The sequence below is a fragment of the Aotus nancymaae genome, unplaced genomic scaffold (assembly GCF_030222135.1).
Source record: "Aotus nancymaae isolate 86718 unplaced genomic scaffold, 86718_ANA_hifiasm-v0.15.2.pri h1tg000030l, whole genome shotgun sequence".
Classification (NCBI taxonomy): domain Eukaryota; kingdom Metazoa; phylum Chordata; class Mammalia; order Primates; family Aotidae; genus Aotus; species Aotus nancymaae.
The window spans coordinates 2,061,687-2,083,515 of record NW_026988443.1 but is presented as its reverse complement, the minus strand read 5'-3'; the positions used below and the strand labels follow the sequence as shown (position 1 = coordinate 2,083,515).

The window sequence follows — 21,829 nt, the reverse complement described above, 5'->3', positions numbered from 1 at the left end:
AAATGCTTGCAGGATTTTGCTGAATTTGGATTAAATCCTCAGGTTCTTTCCAAAAATAAGTAAATTTCTTGGCAAAAGAAAGAACATGTGGCACCCTAAACTAAGACAACCACCGTGGATCATGTTTTTAAATCCCTTGTTTTTAGTTGATCACTGAATGAGCACCTTCCAACATCCCAGCTCATCCTATTTCCTTTTCCTTATCCTTATCCTATAAATACATATTTGAAAAAAATCTTCCCACAAAATACATCTTCTATCTTTCCATCTGTATTATATTGTATTATTACTTTTAAATTGATAAAAAATAAGTGTATATATTTTCAGAGTAAAAAAGAATTTTATAGTTTTAACTCTTACGTATAGGTCTTTGATCTATTTCATATTAAATTTTGTATATGGAGTGAAATAGGGGTCCAGATTCATTGGTTTTCATGTACACATACATATCCCAGCACTATTTGTTGACAACTATCCTTTCCCTCAAATTGTCTTTGCACATTTGACTAATCTGGTTCCCCTTCCATGTGAATTTTAGAATCAGCTTGTCAATTTCTGCAAAAAGATAGTTGGATTTTTTACATAGATTACATAAACACAGATGTCTTTCCATTTATTTAGGTCTTCTTTAATATCTTTAAACATTTCTTTGTAGTTTTCAATGTACAAGTACAAGAACCTGCAAAAGTCTTACACTCCTTTTGTTAATCTCTTCTCCTTCTTTCCTTCCTTTCCTTCCTTCCTTCTTTCCTTCTCTCCCTCCCTCTCTCCCTTCTTCCTTCCTTCCTTTTTCTTTCTTCCTTTTTTCTTTCTTTCTCTCTCTCTCTCTTTCTTTCTTTCTTCTTTAAGTTCTGGGATACATCATGTGTAGAACGTGCAGGTTTGTTACATAGGTATCCTCATGCCATGGTGGTTTGCTGCACCCATCAACCCATCATCTATATTAGGTATTTCTCCTAATACTACCCTTCCCCTAGCCCCCTAGAATCCCTTCTACTTTTACGATGAGGAAACAAGCCCTGAGAAGCGTAAGTGGTTTTAAAATCCATCCTTACTCCTGGACTTTGGTGAAACCTTTGTACCCTACTAGAATCTATGCTGACCAATTTACCCTGATTTTCAAGAACGATTGAGCCAATAACCTGGATTTCAGATACTACCCTAATGACTCTAATCTGTAGCTTAACATATCACTGCTAGTGAAGGTTCTCTGCCAGTGAAGGAAGTACTTGATGCTTCCACAAGTTAAACACATTTTGTGACAATTCATGTGGTACTGCTAGCATACTAACAGCAGGAGGCTCTTTGCAGGTCCCAAGTTATTTTAGAGAGAAATAACAAGGGCTGGAACCTAATGGAATAAAATCCAAGTGAAGGACCTATGGTGTTTTTTTGTTTAGTTTAGTTTTGTTTTTTTGAGATGGAGTCTCGCTCTGTTGCCAGGCTGGAATGCAGTGGTGCAATCTTGGTTCACTGTAACCTCCGCCTCCAGGGTTCAAGTGATTCTCCCGCCCCAGACTCCTGAGTAGCTGGGACTACAGGCATGTGCCACCACACCCAGCTAATTTTTGTATTTTTTAGTAGAGACGGGGTTTCACTATGTTAGCCAGGATGGTCTCGATCTCTTGACCTCGTGATCCACCTGCCTTGGCCTACCAAAGTGCTGGGATTACAGGTGTAAGCCACCGCGCCCGGCCCCTGTGGTGGTTTAAAGCATGTCTCCAAGTTCTTTGACAATCCTCCCCATCAAGAGGTGAAGTCCAATATCCACTATTAGAATATGGCCTGGTCTTGGTAACTCTAACAAATAGCATGCAGTGGAATTTACACTGCATGACTTCTCAGCTCCCACTTAACTATCTGCCTTGGGTCTGGGCCTTGGAACCCAGCCACCATGCTGTGAGGAAGCCCATATGGAAAAACTTCACATAGGCCTTCCAGTGGACAGGTCCTGCCAAGTTATTAGCCAACACTCAGATACCTGAGTGAAAAAGCCTTCAAGATAACCCCAGCCCCAGTCACAATGATGACAAATACATTAGGGACCCTGAGCACAAACTGCCGAGCTTAACTCAGTCCACTATCTTAATAATAAATATTAATGTAAGACAATAATAATAAAAGATTGTTGTTGTTTTATGCCTCTAAGTTTGGGTTTATTTGCAACAACAGGTAACTAGAAGAAAACCTAAGTCGGATTCCAAACTATCATGTACCCAGAACAATTAGGCCAAACATAATTTTGCCTACTGTAAAACAGTAACAAAATGACCATAGTATCTGAACAAGAATTTTAGAGCCTTAGACCCTAAGGGTTAGAAAAGCTACTTGGGGTTGTATACTTGGACTGTTTGTGTAAAAACATGCATTGCTAACTGGTTTTCTTCCTTGAGAATGTGTTCCTGATGACCCAGGAGCTCCCTTAAACCCGTAATGCGCAAACACTTATATTCATCTAATCCAGTAATACCAGAAAACTTCCTCCTACAGTGTGAGGTACATATTTTATTAAATATTTATAGTATTTTGAAATGTAAAGAGAAAATGACTCATTCAAAAGGCAAACACATATGAAATTCAGTACTTAGAAACACAATGTAGCCAGCCCAAGGTTCTATTTAATGGTACAAAAAAAAACAGCTATGGGATGAATTTGGAAATTGTCATTTCAATGTGGCATTATAAAAGAAACAAGACCGGGCAAGGTGGCTCATGCCTGTAATTCCAGCACTTTGGGAGGCCAAAGTAGGTGGATCACGTGAGGTCAGGAGTTCAAGACCAGCCTGGCCAACATGGCGAAATCCTGTCTCTACTAAAAACACAAAAACTAGTCAGGTGTGGTACCACATGCCTGTAATCCCAGCTGCTAGGGAGGCTGAGGCAGGAGACTTGCTTGAACTTAGGGGCAGAAGTTGCAGTGAGCCAAGATTGCACCACTGCACTCCAGTCTGAGTGACAGAGCGAGGTTCTGTCTCAAAAAAAAACAAAAATCAAAAAGAAAAAAGCAAACAAAGAGCAAACAAAAAACAAACAAATACTGTACCTGAACTAGAGTAAAATTCACAAATATTTTAATTTATTCTCCACTAGTTATTCAAATCTCTGGCAACAGCAAGCTATTTAGAAACCCAAACAAAATCATAACGTGATCTTACATGTTAATGGCAATTTGTGTTGTTGGCAATATATGTTGTTCTAAGAATTTTAAAATATTATAATGGTACAAGATACTCTCAGGGAACTAAATTATTCTATTATCAGCTATTGAACATATTAATATTAGATGACTAATATCAATAGAACATTAACTGATTTGATTCTTGAAAAATGGTTCTTTAACATCTTTATTCTAATATTCACTAAAAAAGCTAAAATAAAGCAACATTTGCTTGAGAGATAGTGATTTCTTGCATAAATCAACGCTTTTATGGGAAAGATAGGTCTGACTAGTTAATTTCACACCTACCATGGAATCCACAAAAGTAACTGGCAGGCATGAGAACTAAATTCACAATCTTCTGCTCATTAACACTATTTTAACTCCAAGTTACCCAATCATATTTCCCAGTAGAAAAATAACTTCACAGTACTATGGTTTCAACAAATATTCGTGAATTGTTCAGTATGGCAAAGACACATAAAATGAAGCAGAATGGATAGACAGTAGCTTCTATCATAGTCCAATGATGAAAATACCAAAAATGACTAAAGAAGACTGAGTAGTTACTTTAAGTAATAAGCACCATAAGGAATAAAAGGGTCACTGAAAGCCTCTTAAACTGAGTAAAGTGGTGCTATGATGGTTACTTATCTGATTATTTTAGTGATGGCTTTCTTTATTAGAAAAGCCAAGAGAATAGAACATAAAACTATTTTAGAAAGCTAAAAACAATCAGATTTCAATTCCTTTAGCTTCTACTGTCCTCTATATATCACAAACAGAAGACTTAACAAAGTGAAACAGGAAATTATGTTGTCAAACATAAAGTTCTACTTAGGAGTTAATTTCTCTACATTTGGACACATATGCACATTAGTAAATTATTAAGTACAGTCTTCCTTTTTGTTTCTCTATAGCCAAAAAAATTCAAAATTAGGGCTTGGAATCCAATTCACATTTTGAAGCAAAGACTCATCTCTTCTTCAAAACACAGGTTCAGGTTTAAAGGTAGCCCCAAGGAGTAGAAATATCCTTACGTTAATGAAGAGGGAGAAATTTAAAGATTAAAATATTTGAATTAAACTTGGAGAGGCTGAGAAGACTTCTTTGATATGTAACTCTGGAGATTAAGAATTACTGCTATAATAAATAGGTACCAAAATGATATATGGAGGAAAATGTAATTAAATATAATAATATAGGATTAAAAAATTATGGGCATCTATTAAAAGACTTAGAAACTTAACAGGAGGAAAGAACAGTATCCAATATAGGCTGCAGACACCTTAGGAGAAATCGAAAGGGGCATGTTGTTTGAGGAAAAGCAAACGGAAAACTCAGAAGAAGAGGGACTGGTTACTTAGGAAACATTTCAAGAGAGTCATAGTGAGATTAGAGCAATAATAAACCCTTTTATTAAAGCCCTGGAAAGGGTGAGGCTGCTGCTAGAATGTGGTTTTGATCAATGTAAGGAGAGTATTATTTATAAAAAATTCTGGGGTTTATCTAAGAAATACTAAACGATTCAAGGATTTGGACTAAAAGGGTACCAGCCAACCTAGGGTTGAAATGGGAGATCGAAAAGGGTCTCACCAAAGCAGTAAGCCAAATAAAGCTGTACTGATTACTAAACTCTGATATCCTTGAAATTTACCACAATTTTATAGATCGTTTACACCCTGCAGTACTTTCAAACTTCAGAAAAACTTTTTATGACTTTAAAATACAATGTGACATAGTAAAAATGATTTTGGACTTGTGGGCCAATGTCATGGAATCCAGTTCTGGTTCTACCACCCACTGAGTTGTATGATGTAAGGTGTAGGGGGACCCCAAAATCTTCTAAACTTTTGTTTCCTCCTATATAAAACACCCCAGTGATGTTCCAAAACTGTTCAGTGTCACAGATTGCAATTATTAAAGGACAGCTGAGCACGGATGCTGAAGAGATATCCTCTGATCTCAGAAGAGTACATGTGCATCTTCTGGGGCCCTGGGGTAGAAATCTTCTTTGATAACAAGGTGCAACTTAGAAGGGATGTACTCAATGTGGCAAGGAAAGAAAGAGCCAGTCACTTCAGCTGAGGTTACCTAGTGAACACCAAGGTAACACTCAGATTATGCTCTGTTCTCTCTCTAACTCCTGTTACAGATGACTGTATAACACAGAGACAGAGGATAGTGGCAGAGAAATTGTCAGACTACAAAGGGAAGTGTAAGTCCTATAGCAAGTATTACTATGAATTAATTCAAACTGTTTGAAATTATGGGGACAGCTTCAGGATATAACAAGGATACTGCATTAAGCAGTAAATAATAGATCCAATTAATCCCAAATAGTTGTGGGGTATCCTATAGCAGAGACAGACTAAAAAGCTGTGACTTGATCCCAGGCAAGTAGCAGCTCTATATTCCACTACACAGCCCTAAGCACAGAAAGATACTGGCCCCCCACTACCACAGCTATCACTGCATCTGTGAGCACCTGGAGCTCAATTCTCTTGCAGTTTCAAAATGTATCCTTTGGGCATCAGAGATGATAAATTCAAAGCAGACCTGACCTGGGAAACATTCAAATAAAAAAATAAGTTTAAAGTTCTTTTTGGGAATTGTAAAGTGTTATACCATGGACAATTAGAGGATCAATGTCAAATGTATAAAATCCATCATCCAAACCTAAATGACAAACTTCATCTCTCATCTATTTGAACAAAATCGGCCTACTACAATTAAGATTAATTTTGCATGCAAAAGATGGCAAAGAACATCACATAATGATTTTCCAAGCCTTGAAATAAAAACCTTAATGAATCAATTTAAAGACTGGCACCTCAGTTATAGGAATAGAAGCTGGAGCCTGTTTTGTCATCAGGGACCTTCTAACACCCTTACCTTCTACTACGGTTTTTTTTTTTTTTTTTGAGATGGATTCTCACTCTATCACCCAGGCTGGAGTGCAGTGGCGCAATCTCAGCTCACTGCAACCTCCACCTCCCAGGTTCAAGAGATTCTCCTGCCTCAGCCTCCCAAGTAGCTGAGATTAAAGGCACATGCCACCACACCCAGGTAATTTTCTATTTTTTTTTTTTTTGGTAGAGATGGGGTGTCACCATGTTGGTCAGGCTGGTCTCAAACTCCCAGCCTCAGGTGATCCGCCCACCTCAGCCTCCCAAAGTGCTGGGATTACAGGCGTGAGCCACGATGCCTGGCCTACTACAGCTTTTATAAACAGAAAAACTTCTAGTCCAAATATTTTATGCCGAAAATAATGGCAATGGGATCAGACTGACATATATTAAATGGTTATTAAAAAACAAGGAAGAGATCTGATATTCGTAAGTACTGAAAAGGTAAATTTTAAAAATCATCTTATCTAATCAGATCCACTTTCTTATAATTTGAGTGATAATCTGGAATGTTGAGAAATTAATTTGGATGAGGGCTGAATTATAACATCATCTTTCTAATTTTAGTATTTGCCAGAATCTGTTTAATGTTTGATATGAGCTTCACCACAAATTATTCCTCTACTTCACTGACTTTTTCATTGATTGATACTATTCTGGTCTATATTGTAAAAATTCCTCATATGAATCATAAAACCTATAGAAAAAGGTTTGCATGTTAGTTAAGTAGGATTAATCTGAAAGTCCTTTTAATTTAAATGCTTATTAAAACGTTCTTAAATGTGTAAGTACACTAGCATTCTAGTTCTTATGCTAGGCATTCAAATGCTTTATATATATTATTACAACAATGACAACAATTGTTACAACAATGGAAATAATTATTACAACAATGACATAACGTAGAAATTATTATCTTTATTTTACAGATGAGAAAACTGAAGCATAAAGAGGTCACATAACTTGCTGAGATCACATAACAGCTAGTGATCTGGAGTCAGTTTTTAGTTTACTAAATACCTTTTATCAACTTATTTTTGTGTGTGATCAGTCTTTCTATCCAAAAATATAGAGCACTTTGGATTCCTCTTAACCAGTGTTTTCTAGACAGTTTCTTTACTTCATTTAAGTCTCAGTAATCCAAACTGGCCTACAGTGATAACTTTCAGCTTAAATTCTTACATCTTTTAGAGCAACATGGATAGGCCTTATTGAACTATATTATTTTGTTATTAAAATATGACCTCAGCTGGGCACGGTGGCTCACACCAGTAATTCCAGCACTTTGGGAAGCCAAGGTGGGTGGATCACAAGGTCAAGAGACCAAGACCATCTTGGCCAACGTGGTGAAATCCCGTCTCTACTAAAAAATACAAACTTAGCTGGGCATGGTGGCGCATATCTGTAGTTCCAGCTACTCGGGAGGCTGAGGGCAGGAGAATCGCTTGAACCCAGGAGGTGGAGGTTACAGTGAGATGAGATCGCGTCACTATACTCCAGCCTGGTGGCAGAGTGAGACTCCATCTCAAGAAAAAAAAAACAAACTCCTAGGCATAAAATTAGGATTTAGGAAAGGTGCAATCAGTCACTAAAGTTATTTCCTTAACCCTAAGGAGTAAAAGAAAGTCATAAACTACTAACATCAGTTATTAGCTATTGTTGCTTATTCTAATGCACTAAACCACAGCTCAAGATGCTGATCACACACTTTACAGATGACAATGGAATGTTAAGTACATGAACATTCTAAGAATCTGTAGTCAGGATAAAAATCAGCTCTATAACATGGTAGGAAATTTTATATTCAGTGCATATACAACCGGTGTTTGAAAATTTTAATGTACTTGACATTTCAAATAAGGTAATTTCAAAGAGGAAAAAGAAAATGACTTGGTTGAGCAGAAAGGCCAAGCTGTGGATTAATGATGAAGGTTGATATGCACGTACTGATACCTTGGGAGGTTGGGAAAGACACCTACTCCTTTCTTGCATCTGTTTACGGGCACTGAGAGTGGGCTCTTATGTGTTAATTTTAAGTGACTTTCATCTGCATCATAGGTAGGAAAAATATTGCTCGAATTAACATACAAATCACAGTTCCAATCTAATGCTTTGGTATTTCTTCATATTCAAATTCCATACATTTAATTAAAAAAAAAACCCTCAGAAATCAGCAAATTACCTGGAATGTAGCTCTGTGCTGCCATTATTATATTTGCTTCCTCTTTCCCAGACACCAAAGTCAGGCACACGGTAAACTCTTTCCACACAAAATACAAGGTTTTGAATAAAAGAGACCTAAAATAAAAGAAATGAAACATAAGGACATATTCAATAACAGGACATTTAGATACTAAAGAGAATAATTAGATACCATTTGAAATCCAAATACATACTTGCCTCCCAACACATTTTTTAATATGTTGAAATTTGTGTGATTATTACATTACTATGAATACTATTATACTTATTTTTTCTAATATAAAACTCACTTAAGGTTAGAGCCTAATATTATACAGTATAGAAATAAAAGTTAAATCCTCTCAATGCTCCGATTATCATTCTTCAACAATGTATCTATTATTGTTTATAAGGATTATACATCTTGAGCACTAAGAAAAGTATAAAGCATGGTTTTTATACTAGATATAATATGTGTAATCTAAAACGTCCACATGAAATGTTAAATAAGTCTAAAACTTTAGAGATTTTTTAAAAAATATCTCTGTTCTGTAAAGTGCCAGCTCCACGTTGGGTCAACCTTAAGCACTGAAATCCAATCTTCCTTCTGCCTTTTGTATAGCAATAGGTATACTGTTACAACTCAAAGCTCACAGTTGGAAGTGAGCTACAACTAAAGGGCCAGGAGTCAGAGCTTCCATGCAAAGAATTCAGACGTGACAAAATGTATACTTTCAAAAGTATACAAAGGCAAAGACTATGGTGAATTCTTATTTAATACAAGTTCCTTTATTTTAATAAGGTCAATTTCTTCTGTGGGCTACAGGTTCTGATTACAGGGTTTTAAATGTAGTCATCATGTTAGGTTCAATATGGCAAACTGAATACATGCATCTGCCTACCCTTCAACACAAAATCCCTCTGAAGTGGCAATACACGTCTCACCTTCACCCTACACACACATAATTAATACAATGTATATACTTTTAAGAATGAAACAATAACACAGAAAGCCAAGGTGAGATTCTGTCAGTAGACCAGAAATTTTCAAAAACTACAGGAAGAGAGAAAGCACGTGGGAGGGAACTGGTGGAGAATCAAAGCAGAGGAAACCACAGCTTCTCAAAATGGTGCTTCCTTGTTTTCTAGGGCCTCCAAGAAATCTCTAAGCTCAGAGTCAACAAACACAGTGATAAAAAGTTGACCAGGGATGAGCCTACCCAGGTTATCTCATGAATGATGAATGACTGGGGCACCTGAATCCAGGATGTCTACAATCTCCTCCCCAGCAGAAACATTTGCCCTCAGGGCAGAGAACACCTCCCTCATTTCAGCATAGGAAAGAGCAACCAGCTGTTGAGGCCTCATAGAAATAAAAGAGAGTGTGTTATTTCTAGACTTCTCCAAAACATGCACCTATTCTAGGACCTCTTCACCCAAAAGCAGGACAGTACATCCCACAGTAAACTTGTTTTTATTTTGAATATTGGTCAGGGTCCCTCAGTTTACCTGACTTGGGCTACCTTGCCTATACACCGTAAAGGAAACCTTCCTGTGTAAAAAACCTGCTCACTTTCATGATATTAGCTATTCCATGGTCTTAAAAGTTAATTAGATTTTATAACACATACAGAAAATACTTTATAGTTTGCCAGGTCTCCAGGTTTAAAGCTTTGTGGCTGGATGCCTATAATCCTAGCACTTTGGGAGGCTGAGGCAGGTGGTTAGCTTGAGCCCAGAAGTTCAAGACCAGCATAGGCAACATAGCAAGGCCCTGTGTATACAAAAAAATTTAAAAATTAGCTGGGCATGGTGGCATATGTCTGTGGTACCAGCTGTTTGATAGGCTGAGATGGGATGATTGCTTGAGGCTGGGAGGCTGAGGACAGTGAGCTGTGATTGTCCTACTGCACTCCAGCCTGGGTGACAGAGCAAGGCCCCGTCTCAATTTAAAAAAACAAAAAAAGAGAGAGAGATTTTCCATGTATGTTTACAATGCTTGCTTATAATTCAGTGATTTTTCCATTCTAATCCTGAGTATCTATAACCTGTAGCTTTTACACTCAATTATGAAATATTTCCACTTGAGTTTACCATTAAACAACATGTTCTAAACCCTTCCACCTGGAAGCACTTTTCAACTCTGGTTTTTTGTTTTTTTTTTTTCCCATTAGACCACTCATTTTGCAGGCTCTCAGTCTAGAAATCTTGAACTCAACTTTCATTACTGTTCAATAAAATTTGTAAGAGGATATTGATTTGGACTGAGCTCCTGCAGTAGGCACAAGAGACCAGACCAAACCAGAATGGAGTCACTTATGCTAGGTGCCACATAGTCAAGTGAAATGTTGAAAGGGGCCAGTTTTCTCAAACAAAACAAAACAAAAAACAGGAGATTCACAGCAACCAATCAGAAGGGGCCCAGTTTTTTGAGTTGGCATAAGGAAGTCCTCTCTGTTTTAACCCTGTAAGGAAAGTAACTTTGAAACAACCCATCAGCTTTTTGTTCCCTGTTTCTGCTTTCTTCAACCCTTTTCTGCCTATGAAGTCAACCTCTCGAGCATAACTTTTTGGAAAGCCTTTTGCTAGATCTTTGGAAGAAACATTACCAATTCATGAGTCACTAATAAAAGTCAATTAGCTTTTGAATTGTTGCAATTTTGTCTTTCGACATCATGTTTCCTTTTAGCCCCACATTCATTCTCCAAAGTCTGCTATTTTTCACATTGCTTCTTTGATCAAAAAGGTTTCTTGAATCCTCAAACAGTATTACAATTCTCATATTTGACATTCAAACCCTCTACAATCTTCCCACCTTGTCCCCACAGGCCTCTATTTACTACACAATCCTCCCACAGGGACCTGGGTTCTAATTGGGCTGGTTGGCTATTAGTCTTGTTCATTCCCAAATGAAACACTTTTCTATGAATCTTCCTTCAGCTCCTATTAAAACTTTTCTTGGCGAAGTCTCTAATTTCTCCTCTCACTGTACTTAGAGCCAAGACCACAGACCTTAATTTTTGTTTCATGTGGTTTTTTTTCTCACCTCTAATTACACACAGGTCTACCATCTTTTATTTGCAATTCTTAAATGCCACAAGTTCTGAAAACCAATTGATTTTTAACTCATTTGTCAGCAAAACCCAGAACTGAGATGAGATTAGCTGCCTTATGTTTCTTGCTTTGTGTGAATATGTATATGTCTTACTGTAAAAATGTTAATGTGCAGATTCTGCCCTAAGCCATGCTGGGGTTATTATATAATAAAAGGTATCAAAACAGTATTACTTTTTTTTAATCCAGCAAGTTTTGAAATCTAAAACATATTTGTTTCCAAATGTTTCTTCACATAAGAAACTGTGGACCTATATAACTTCTCTGAACTCAGAAATGTAAATTTCTTATAGTTCCCACACAAATAATACTATGATTTAGTAAGAACTGGGCTCTTGAGGAAGTACAACATTGCTAGAATATAAAAATAAAGATCACAACCATTTCCAAGGTCAGGGTATTTTGTGTATTAATTTCAATCCTCACTCTGGTTTATGTACTCCATGTTGTTAGTCCATTGTACCATCTTCATACCAATGTCTGTTACCTCGCTTTGACAGCATGTACCTTTGATATCCATTTCTGCAAAAAGTATGTACAGAAATATTTCTAATTTGAAAGAGCTAGAACAGTCAAATCCAAATGTCATCTGTGGTATTTTCAGGATAAGAGTATCATTAAAGCAATAACACAAATATCTGAAATACTTTCAAAACAGTGTTAAATACAAATACAACAATAATAGTTGAGATTGAATTAGAGTAATACTGTAGGAAAAATCAAAATCTTAATGGACTTTGTAAAATTTAAGGTATGTGTGCTAAGAGACAAGTTAGGGATTGAGAGGGACTTATATTGTATAAACTACAGTTTTAGTTAGCTAACCAAAACTCCAAAAGCAAACAATTATTTAACTCTCTCTCCATATATGACTAAAAACAATCAGTCTAATAAATTAGTATTAACCAAACGTTATAGTAACTCCTCAATTCTGAGGGTTGGGCTTTAAAAATATATACGGTAATATAATTTGTTAACAAGAAATTTATTATTGAGAAATTAGATAAGGAGATACTGAATTTATAAATGACCACTGAATGTTCACTAAAATAAAACAATTCAGACCAAACACAAATACTAAGTTTAAAGGGAGTTTTTGTTATACATGTTAAATTAGTAATAATGGGTACTATATAAATGATTTCCATTTACTGTTCCTTTATCACTAGAAACATTTCAGGATCTCTCTCGCTGAGTTTCAAAAAGATATTTGTCAGTTAATTTGTGTCTTAATGAAGATAAGTGCTGATTAAAAGGTTTTCTCCCCTGTGTCTTGTATTCAGTCAAATGCTTAAAGTGTTTATGATTTCACATACTTTTCAGTGTAACTGAGCCCTACCTGCAGTCAGTAGCTGCTCAGGAACAAAAAAGCTTTGCGTAACCTTAATTTACTTCAAAAACTCCCTCCTTAATGGCCAAAGTGAAACACTTCTAGTCCTCCTTGCAGTTCCCTGTCATTTCTCCTTAGCTTATTTCTTCTTCACTTACTAAATAATAACCTCAATAATTTTTATGTTATTTTGTCACATCCCTCAATTTCAATTGGTCTCATACTTGCCCATGACTGAATAGAGGTTGTACATTTTTGGTAAGAGTATCATAGAAATAATGTTGTGACTTTCTTAAAGCAGCATAGCACAGGATTTATGATGTCAATGTAGCTTCTTACTGGTGGTGACAACCGTGATCACTTAGTTACAGTGACTCCTGCTTCATAATGTTATAATCTTTCCCTTAGTAGTTAATAAATATCTTGAGGGAAATGCTTTGGAACTATGTATAAATCCTGTTTCTCCACATAATTTCATCCACTAATTTCAGCATTTATCAGTGGATCTTGTTTACGGTGATTATCATTAGTTTTTGCCTAAAGGTTATTTTCTATTTCCCTCTTTATTTCTACCTTTATAAATTAAAATTCTACCGTAACTGTTTTTTAATGCAACGGTACTGCAATGAACTTTTAGTATGTCTCTAGGAAAGAGCTTCTTAATCATTTTGACATCATGGTCAAATACTATCATGATCAAATATTATCAAGAAATAATATTTCTATACACACACTGAGGTAACTTGACAAAACTCCTGGCAGCCAGAGGCTATTGGCCAGGGAGGTATGGCTAGTCCAGGCCCCACCAACACTTTTAGGAAGAAGACTCATTACCATGGCAAATCTGTAACCAGTCTGTGGTACTCTAATAAGACAGCTCTAATCTAGTCATGGCAGCAGTGGGCCACCTGGAGTGGCTGCTGCTATCAGTAGGCAGGTACAGCCGGACTGCATGCTCTGTGGGGTCAGCAGGAGCCAGGAACAAGAGGGAGCCCCACACCATCTGAGTCGGGGTGGAAGCTCCCCAGGTACCACTGCAGTCACCCAAACCACACCTGAAGACTGGGACATCTTTGTACTCTCAGGGCCCAGGAGGACGGGGGAGTCCCACTGTCCTGGGTGCAGCTGCAGCTGCCCAAATTGTGGCTACAGAGCTGGGCCTCCTGCTCCACAGAGCAGGCAGGAGTCCCACCCTCAAAAGTGCAGCTGCAGCTGCCCAAGTTGTGGGTGTGGACACAGGTCTCCTTGTGCTCTTCGGGGGCCAAGAGCAGGCAGGAGCCTGCACCTCTGGCACAGCTGCAGCTGCCCAAACTGTGACCGCAGACTCAGGCATCTCTACGCTCTTGGGGGTGCAAGAAGGCCACTCCCTGCCCTCACAGGCTCAGAAGTTCCCGCTCCTGCTGCTTGGTTACTCCCTGCTGTTGGTGCCCATTCCAATCTTGGAGCAAAGTCGGGGCTGAGCCCAGGATGGTCACAGCCCAGCCAGGTGTGCAATGCTCAGGGCGCTGCAAACATGCTAGCCCCTTGCCACCTCAGCCCCCTCTGGACTCTGGGAATCAATGAGCATAGAAGGGAAGCCAAGGTGTGGATGAGGGCAGCCTGGTGCTGGCCTGCAGACCCTCTTTGGCACCTATAGCCTGGGCACCATAAATGGCAGAAGGAGGCAGACAGATTCCTGGGTGGAAAAGGGCAGGTTCCTGGTGAGGCCCCACTTTCAGGCCAGGGAGGGCCTGCAGGCTGGGGGCTGGGCTGCCAGTATTGTGGACTGGAGTGGGAATTTGTGGTGCCTCTTTTAGGCCCACCCATGGACCAATGGGCACACACTTCCTCCCCTCTGAGGCCCATAAAAGCCCCAGGCTCAGCCAGAGCTGAGATGTCAGGATGACCAGCTGCAGACAGGAGCTAGCCACTCCAGGACCTCCTCTCTGCTGGGAGCTGCAGACATCAGGATGACCAGCTACAGAGAAAAGCTACCCACTCCAAGTCCTCCTCTCTGCTAAGAACTGCAGACGTCAGGACAACTAGCGGCAGAGAGGAGCAACCCACTCCAGGGCCTGCTCTGTACTGAGAGCTGGGGAGATGATGGGATCACCCGCTGACAGAGAGGAGCAACCCACTACAGGACCTCCTCTCTGCTGAGAGCTGCAGATGGGATGACCTGCCTGTAGAGGAGAGCTTCCCACTCCAGGGTCTCCTCCTCTATGCTAGGAGTTCAACACTTACCAGGAGGATCTGGCTGCAGAAAGAAGTTGCCTCCCTGCAGGTCTTCTCTAAGCTATTCCATTGCTCAATAAAGCTCCTCTTCATCTTGCTCACCCTCCACTTAACTACATATCTCATTCTTCCTGATTACAAGACAAGGGGACCCATAAAATGGTGAAGCTAAAGGAGTGGTAGCACAAACAGGGCTAAAACATGCCCCGTGCCTGCCACATTTTGGGGAAAGAGAAAGAGAGAAGAGCTGTGGCTCTTTGGGGAGCTCAGACCTGAGAGCTCCCTGAGCCAGGACTGTGATTCCCTCTTTGGGAGGGTGTGGTTCCTGGCACCTCCAAGATTTTGGGTGTCACCATGTTCCCCAGTGCCAGCTGTGGACACTGCTTAGAGTGCACCTGGTCCAGCTGCAGCCTCACACAGAGCTGGCACCCATGCCAACACCTGGAGCTGCCCACCTCGTTGCAGCAGACAGCATGTCTGACTGTGCAGTGTCCAGACCCCACACTTGCTCACACACTCCTCACCACTCCACATCTGGCTCACCCTGGACAGGCATGGGATCCAGCCCGGTAGCATGAGCCAAGGGAAATGAGCCCAGTGGGCTGGAACAAAACAAGGGCAAAGGCATCATTGGTCACAGAGGTTTCTGGCCAGAAAAGCAACACTCCAAGGATCACATAACACTAGAGTATTATCTAAAAGCTGAACTGGTGAATTGTACACAAAGTACACCTTCAATTTTACTAGATATTCTCAAATTACTCTACAAAACAGTTATACGAACTTGTGCCCACCTCAAGAGGGCACAGAACTATCAGTGCTTCGTATCCTTCATTGATAAGTAGGGTTATTGGGTTATCTAACTCTTTTGTTACACCAGTCTGATGCATGTGCAGTAGCATATAATTGAGGTTTAAATATGAATTTCCCTGATTAGGTACTCTAATTTCCTGTAATGAGGGTTTTTTAAATTAATAATCATTCTTTATTCTAGATACATATCTTGTGTCAGACACATGTTACAAATGTCTTCTCTCAAGTCTTGGCTTTACTTTTCACCTTGTTTGTTGCTTCTTGATGAGCAGATTGTTACTTTAATGGATCAAATTGATTTTATATGTGTATGTAGTTTACACTTTTATGTCTTATTGAAGAAAGCCATTCCTTCCCTGAAATCAGAAACATATACTCTCCTAAAGTTTCCTCTACAATAGTAGTTCTCAAAACGGTTTTCACTGTCATTCTCTCACAAATGTAACATGAGTTTTCTAGTGGCTACATTATACATTATAATACTGCAATAGATTGACAGCAAAAACAGGTAGAGAATCCAAATGTCTTCTATTAAGCCAAATTTAGAAATTTCCAAAAATGTAGAGCAATGCTATTCTTTTCACTCAATTATTTTTATTTTGGAAAAGTGATTTATATTAAAAATATAGTATTTATGTTATCCTGTCATGGATTATTTTGAATAAAATAAATACGCTTAATGTATCTTTTACTTTCTAATATAGTAACTATCAACAGATGTAAACATACACAAAACAAATATAAGCATATAAGGACAAACAAAAACTCTATGGAGTTCTCAAAATTTTAAGAATATAAAGGATCTTGAGATCTAAAAGTCTGAACACCCTTGCTCTAAAAGTATAACCTTTGTGCTTTTCACAATTCACATCTAGGAACTGATTATCATGTAAAAAGAGGCTTCCACCAATATCTTTTATAAAAATAATGGGATCCTATTTATTGACCAGGCCACCTATGGCTCTGGAAAGCCTACACTGTCTTAAATCTAACTCCATATATGTATGTGTGTGGGGGGGGTGTGTGTTGGGGGGGTATAGGTAAGTCATTTCTGGACCCTCAATTCTGTTCCACTGACTATATGTCCAGCACCATACCAATATCACATTGTTGAATTTCCATGGATGTATGAGTTTTATATCTGGTAAAGTAAGTTTCCCTTCATATTTTTCCTTGTCCAAAATCACCTTGTATGTTTTACAGTTTATTCTTCTATATAAATTTTAGAATGAGTTTGTCAAATTCCATGAAAATTCTGTTGAGATGTCTATGGAAATTTTGTTGAGTTTAGAGATCAATAATATAGAAAGTATCAATATTTTTATATTATTAAGCATTCCTGTGTATTGACATTATGTTAACATCTATTTAGATCTTCATTTATGATCAAAGTTTTATAATTTTGTCCATCTGCTATTAGGTTCTTTCCCAGGTACTTTAGAGTATAATATTTACTTTACATTAGACAATTTTCTAACTAGTTATTGCTGATCTATAGATAAATTATTGCTCACCATATGTTGACCATGGATCCAGCTTTGAAACTGAATTTTAAAATGACTTTTAGTAGTTTAAGAATTCATTTCAATTTACTAGAAATTTACTAGAAATTCATTTTATCCCACTAGAAATAAAAACTTTTTCATTTCTGCCATTCCCATCCACATCTATTATTTCTTGCCTTATTGCTTTGGCTAGATCAACTGTTCAATATCAATAGGAGTTTACTGGCCAGGCTCAGGGGTTTACACCTGTAATCCTAACACTTTGGGCGGCTGAAGTGGACAGATCACTTGAGGTCAGGAGTTCAAAAACAGTCTGGGCAAAACCCATATTCTACTGGATTGGTGAAACCCCATCTCCACTAAACATACAAAAATTAGCTGTGCATGGTGGCACAGGTCTATAATCCCAGCTACTTAGGTGGCTGAGACATGAGAAATGCTTGAACTCAGGAGGCAGAGGTTGCAGTGAGCCAAGATCATGCCACTGTAATCCAGCCTGGAAGAAAGAGCGAGACTGTCTCAGTAAATAAATAAATAAATAAATAGGAGTTTATATAATCAGTATCTCCTTTTCTTGTCCCCTAACCTAAAGGGTCTGCTTCTAATGTGGTATCTCCTATAGATTTTTGGTAGATATATTTTACTAGATTAAGAAAATTCCATTTCATATGTTTTATTAGAATGCTTTTCATGAATAGGCAATAAATTCTTCACCAAATATGTTTTTTGCACCTATTGAAATGGTCATATGATTTTTCTTTCTCCCTTAATTTGCTAATGTGATGAGTTATACTAATGGATGTTCTCATTTTAAATCATCCTTGCATTTCTAAGATTAAACATTATTTGGTCCTGGCACATGATGCTAGCTGACAACCAATACCTTGTTTCTCTTTCTTTCTTTCTAATAAAACCCTGATTTTAACTTCACAAGGCTCCACAGCAGCAGGAATGGCTATGTGACCAAGTTCTGGCCAATGAGATTACACAGATGTCAGGGGACCAAGCTTCTAGAAACTTTAAAAAAAATTATTTTTAACAGATTTTTGTAGCAATGAGGTCTTGCTTTATTGCCAAGGCTGGTCTCAAATTCATGGCTTCAAGTGACCCTCCCACCTCAGCCTCCCAAAGAGTTGGAATTAGAGGTGTGAGCCACCACACCTGGCCTAGAAACTTTCTTAAAGCCTCTTCTTCTTTCTCAATTCTTATATACAAGTGTATACATGATACCTAGACGAATACCAGCTATATTATGATTATTTGGATAAATCTCTCCTGCTAAATACAGAAAAGCAGAAGAAAAGGAATCCATATCCTTGATGACTGTTAAAACCCAGGAAAACACTTCCAATCCCCAGAGTTTTTGGTGCATAAAAGAAATGGCTCACGCCTATAATCCTAGCACTTTGGAAGGCCGAGGTGGGTGGATCACAAGGTCAGGAGGTCAAGACCAGCCTGGCCAAGATGGTGAAACCCTATCTCTACTATAAATACAAAAATTAGCTGGGCATGGTGGCAGGCACCTATAATCCCAGCTACTCAGGAGGCTGAGATAGGAGAATCCCTTGAACCCAGGAGGCAGAGGTTGTAGTAAACTGAGATCACACCACTGCACTCCAGCCTGGGCGACAAAGTAAGACTCCATCAAAATAAATACATAAATAAATCCTTTGTTTATTGAAAGCACTATTCATTTTCATTGGGTTTCTTTTATTTGTAGCCAAGTGAAACTTCAAATGATACCTTATCCATGATTCATTTACATTCTCATTCTCCATGTTTCCAAAAGAATAAATGAAAAAAAAAAGAATATTGAGACTGGTTTAAAATTCGATTTTTTCATACTAACCTCATCAACTTTTATAAAATTATACCAATCTCGTAAAATTTATTGAGGAGCTTTTCCTATTTTATAAGGTAGGAGTTATTGCTTCCTTTCAATTTTGAGAAAATTTGCCTATTAACTAGCTAGAGACTACTCTCTTTTTGAAGAAGAAGAGAAAAAGGAAGATTTCTGAAAAATGATTTACTTTCTTCAAAGGCTACTGATCATGCATTCCTAGGGAGGTGAAATTGGTTCTCAAGAGAGCAAGGGGCAAAAAAAATCTTAGCTATTACAATAAGGTCTGACCCTTCAAAGTTCAATTCTACCCAAAAAAATGTTACTCTTTAGTATTTAATTTCTCACATTAGGGAGAATTTAAATTAAATGGTTTTCCCTTCCTTGGAGGCAATGAAAATAACAAGAATAAAAAGCTTAAGAAACACTGTTATAAATCTATTTCATTATTTTATTTTTTCCTAAGTCTGTTTATAGTAACTATTTATTTGCTAGGGCTGCTATATAAAATACCATACACTGGGTGGCTTAAGTAACAGAAATTTATCTTTTCACAGTTCTGACAGCGAGAAGTCTAAGACCTGGCTGTTGGCAGGTCTGGTTTCTTCTGAGGCCTTGCTCCTGGCAAGAAGGCCTTCAGCCTGCTGCTTTGTCCTCACGTGGCCGTTCCTTTGTGCGCACATACCCCTAATATCCCTTTCTATGTCCAAATTTCCTTCTCTTATGAAGACACCAGTCAGACTGGATTAGGGCTCATCCAAGGGCCTCATTTTAATTTACCTCTTTAAAGACCCTACCTTTAAAACATTATGTTTATGTCTCCAAATAGTCACATTCTGAGGTAGCAGGGGCTAAGGCTCCAACATATGAATTTTGGGGGGACATAATTCTACCCATAACAGTAAATTATGGTGTCTCTAGAACACATTCCATTTGGATAGTTTTAAAATTTATTGCTGTGCACTTTCTTATAGCAGATTCCTTTTTTCTCTTTTAATCTCTGCTTATTTATAGTTATGCTCTCCTTTTCATTGTGAATATTGTTTCTCTGTTTAATTCCTCCTTATCTGCTTGGTAAAATTTTTAAGAGGTTAGTATATATTGTTAATCTTTTTTAAAAAAATAAAGCTGTTGATTTTGAGAATCTCTATCCTATCTTTACATTTGATATCATTATTCCTATTTTTATCTTTATTACTTTCTTCCTTCTACTTGCTTTGTGTTTACTAAGGCATACTTTTTCTAAAGTTTGACATCTAATATTTAACTTATCAATTTTCTATCATAGCTCTTTTCTACATCTGCATATGATATAGTTTGGATGTGTGTCCCTTCTAATCTCATGCTGAATTGTAACTCCCAGTGTTGGAGGTGGGGCCTGGTTAGAGGTGAATGAATCATGGGGGCAGAGTTCTTATAAATGGTTTAGCACCATCCCCTTGGTGCTGTCCTTGAGATTGTGGGTGTTCTCATGAGATCTGGTGGTTTAAATGTGTAGCACCTCCCCACTTTCTCTCCTGCTCCTGCTCTGGCCATGTGACTTGCCTTCTCCCGTTTCACCTTCTGCCATGAGTAAAAGCTCCCTGAGGCCTCTCCAGAAGCTGAGCTGATGCCAGTGCTATGCTTGTAGATCCTGCAGACCTGTGAGCCAATCAAACCTTTTTTCTTTATAAATTGCCCAGTCTCAGGTATTTCTTTATAGCAATACAAGAACAGTCTAATACAACATTCAAGGCTAAAAGCTGCCCACTAGTAACACTTCAGTTGTATGCTGTAAGTATTCATATGATATGTTTTCATCTTTATTCCATGGTATTTCTTAATTTCCATTTTTACCTTTTCTTGAAAACTATAAAATAGAAGCTATTTTTTTTCTTTTTTCTTTTTTTTTTAAGAGATGGACTCTTGTTCTGTCACCTGGGCTACAGTTCAGTGGTGTCCTGATAGTTCCCTACAGCCTTGAACTCCTGACGTTGGGAGCCAGTTGGGAGGGGATTAGAGGATTGAAACTCTCAGTCCCATCTCTCAACCTCCAGGAAGGGGACAGGAACTGAAGGTTGAGCTTATCACCAATGGTGAATAATATTCTTTTTCTTTGAGATGGAGTCTCACTCTGTCGCTCAGGCTGTGCCCAGTACAATGGCGCAATCTCGGCTCACTGCAACCTCCACCTCCCAGGTTAAAGCAATTCTTCGTGCTTCAGTCTCCCGAGTAGCTGAGATTACAGGTGCCCACCACCACACCGGCAATGTTTTTTCTTTTTTTTTTTTGTATTTTTAGTAGAGACAGGTTTTGCCATGTTGGTCAGGCTGGTTTTGAACTTCCGACCTCAGGTGATCCACCCACCTTGGCCTCCCAAAGTGCTGGGATTACAGGCATGAGCCACCATACCCAGATGGCCTTGTCATTTTTTTAAACCCAATTTTGAGGCCCTGATTAGAGGTTGGTTAGTTATTCTGGAGTAGCAGACCTACACCCCAACCACTTTCTGGATTAGCTCTCACACTGGACAACTATGTGTCTACCCTAACTGCCCCACGGCCAGATATCCTACAAAGCGAGAAAACCCCACCTACAGGAGCCCCCAAAAGTATTCAAATTAGCTAATCTATAGGGAGCCCAAGAAACTTAGCTAACCCTCCCCTCCACTCCTCATCATCCATGACTCTTCCCTACAGTTGAAGCTTGCTGTTCACCTGTCCTCTGGTTACAACTCCCTGTGTGTGTGGCCCTACATGGGGGCTTTCTCTCATTCACAGCTATAAA

The 21,829-nt window shown here is 38.5% G+C and overlaps 1 protein-coding gene across 4 annotated transcripts in view; it reads right to left on the bottom strand.

Moving 5' to 3' along the window:
- Nucleotides 1–21,829, bottom strand: part of PHKB (phosphorylase kinase regulatory subunit beta) — a 250,538-nt gene that overhangs the window by 156,846 nt on the left and 71,863 nt on the right. For all 4 annotated transcript variants that reach the window (XM_064382997.1, XM_064382996.1, XM_064382998.1 and 1 more), the window contains one exon: nt 8,249–8,364. In XM_064382997.1, coding sequence (XP_064239067.1) covers nt 8,249–8,364 — 116 coding nt within the window. The remainder of the gene's footprint in view (nt 1–8,248; nt 8,365–21,829) is intronic.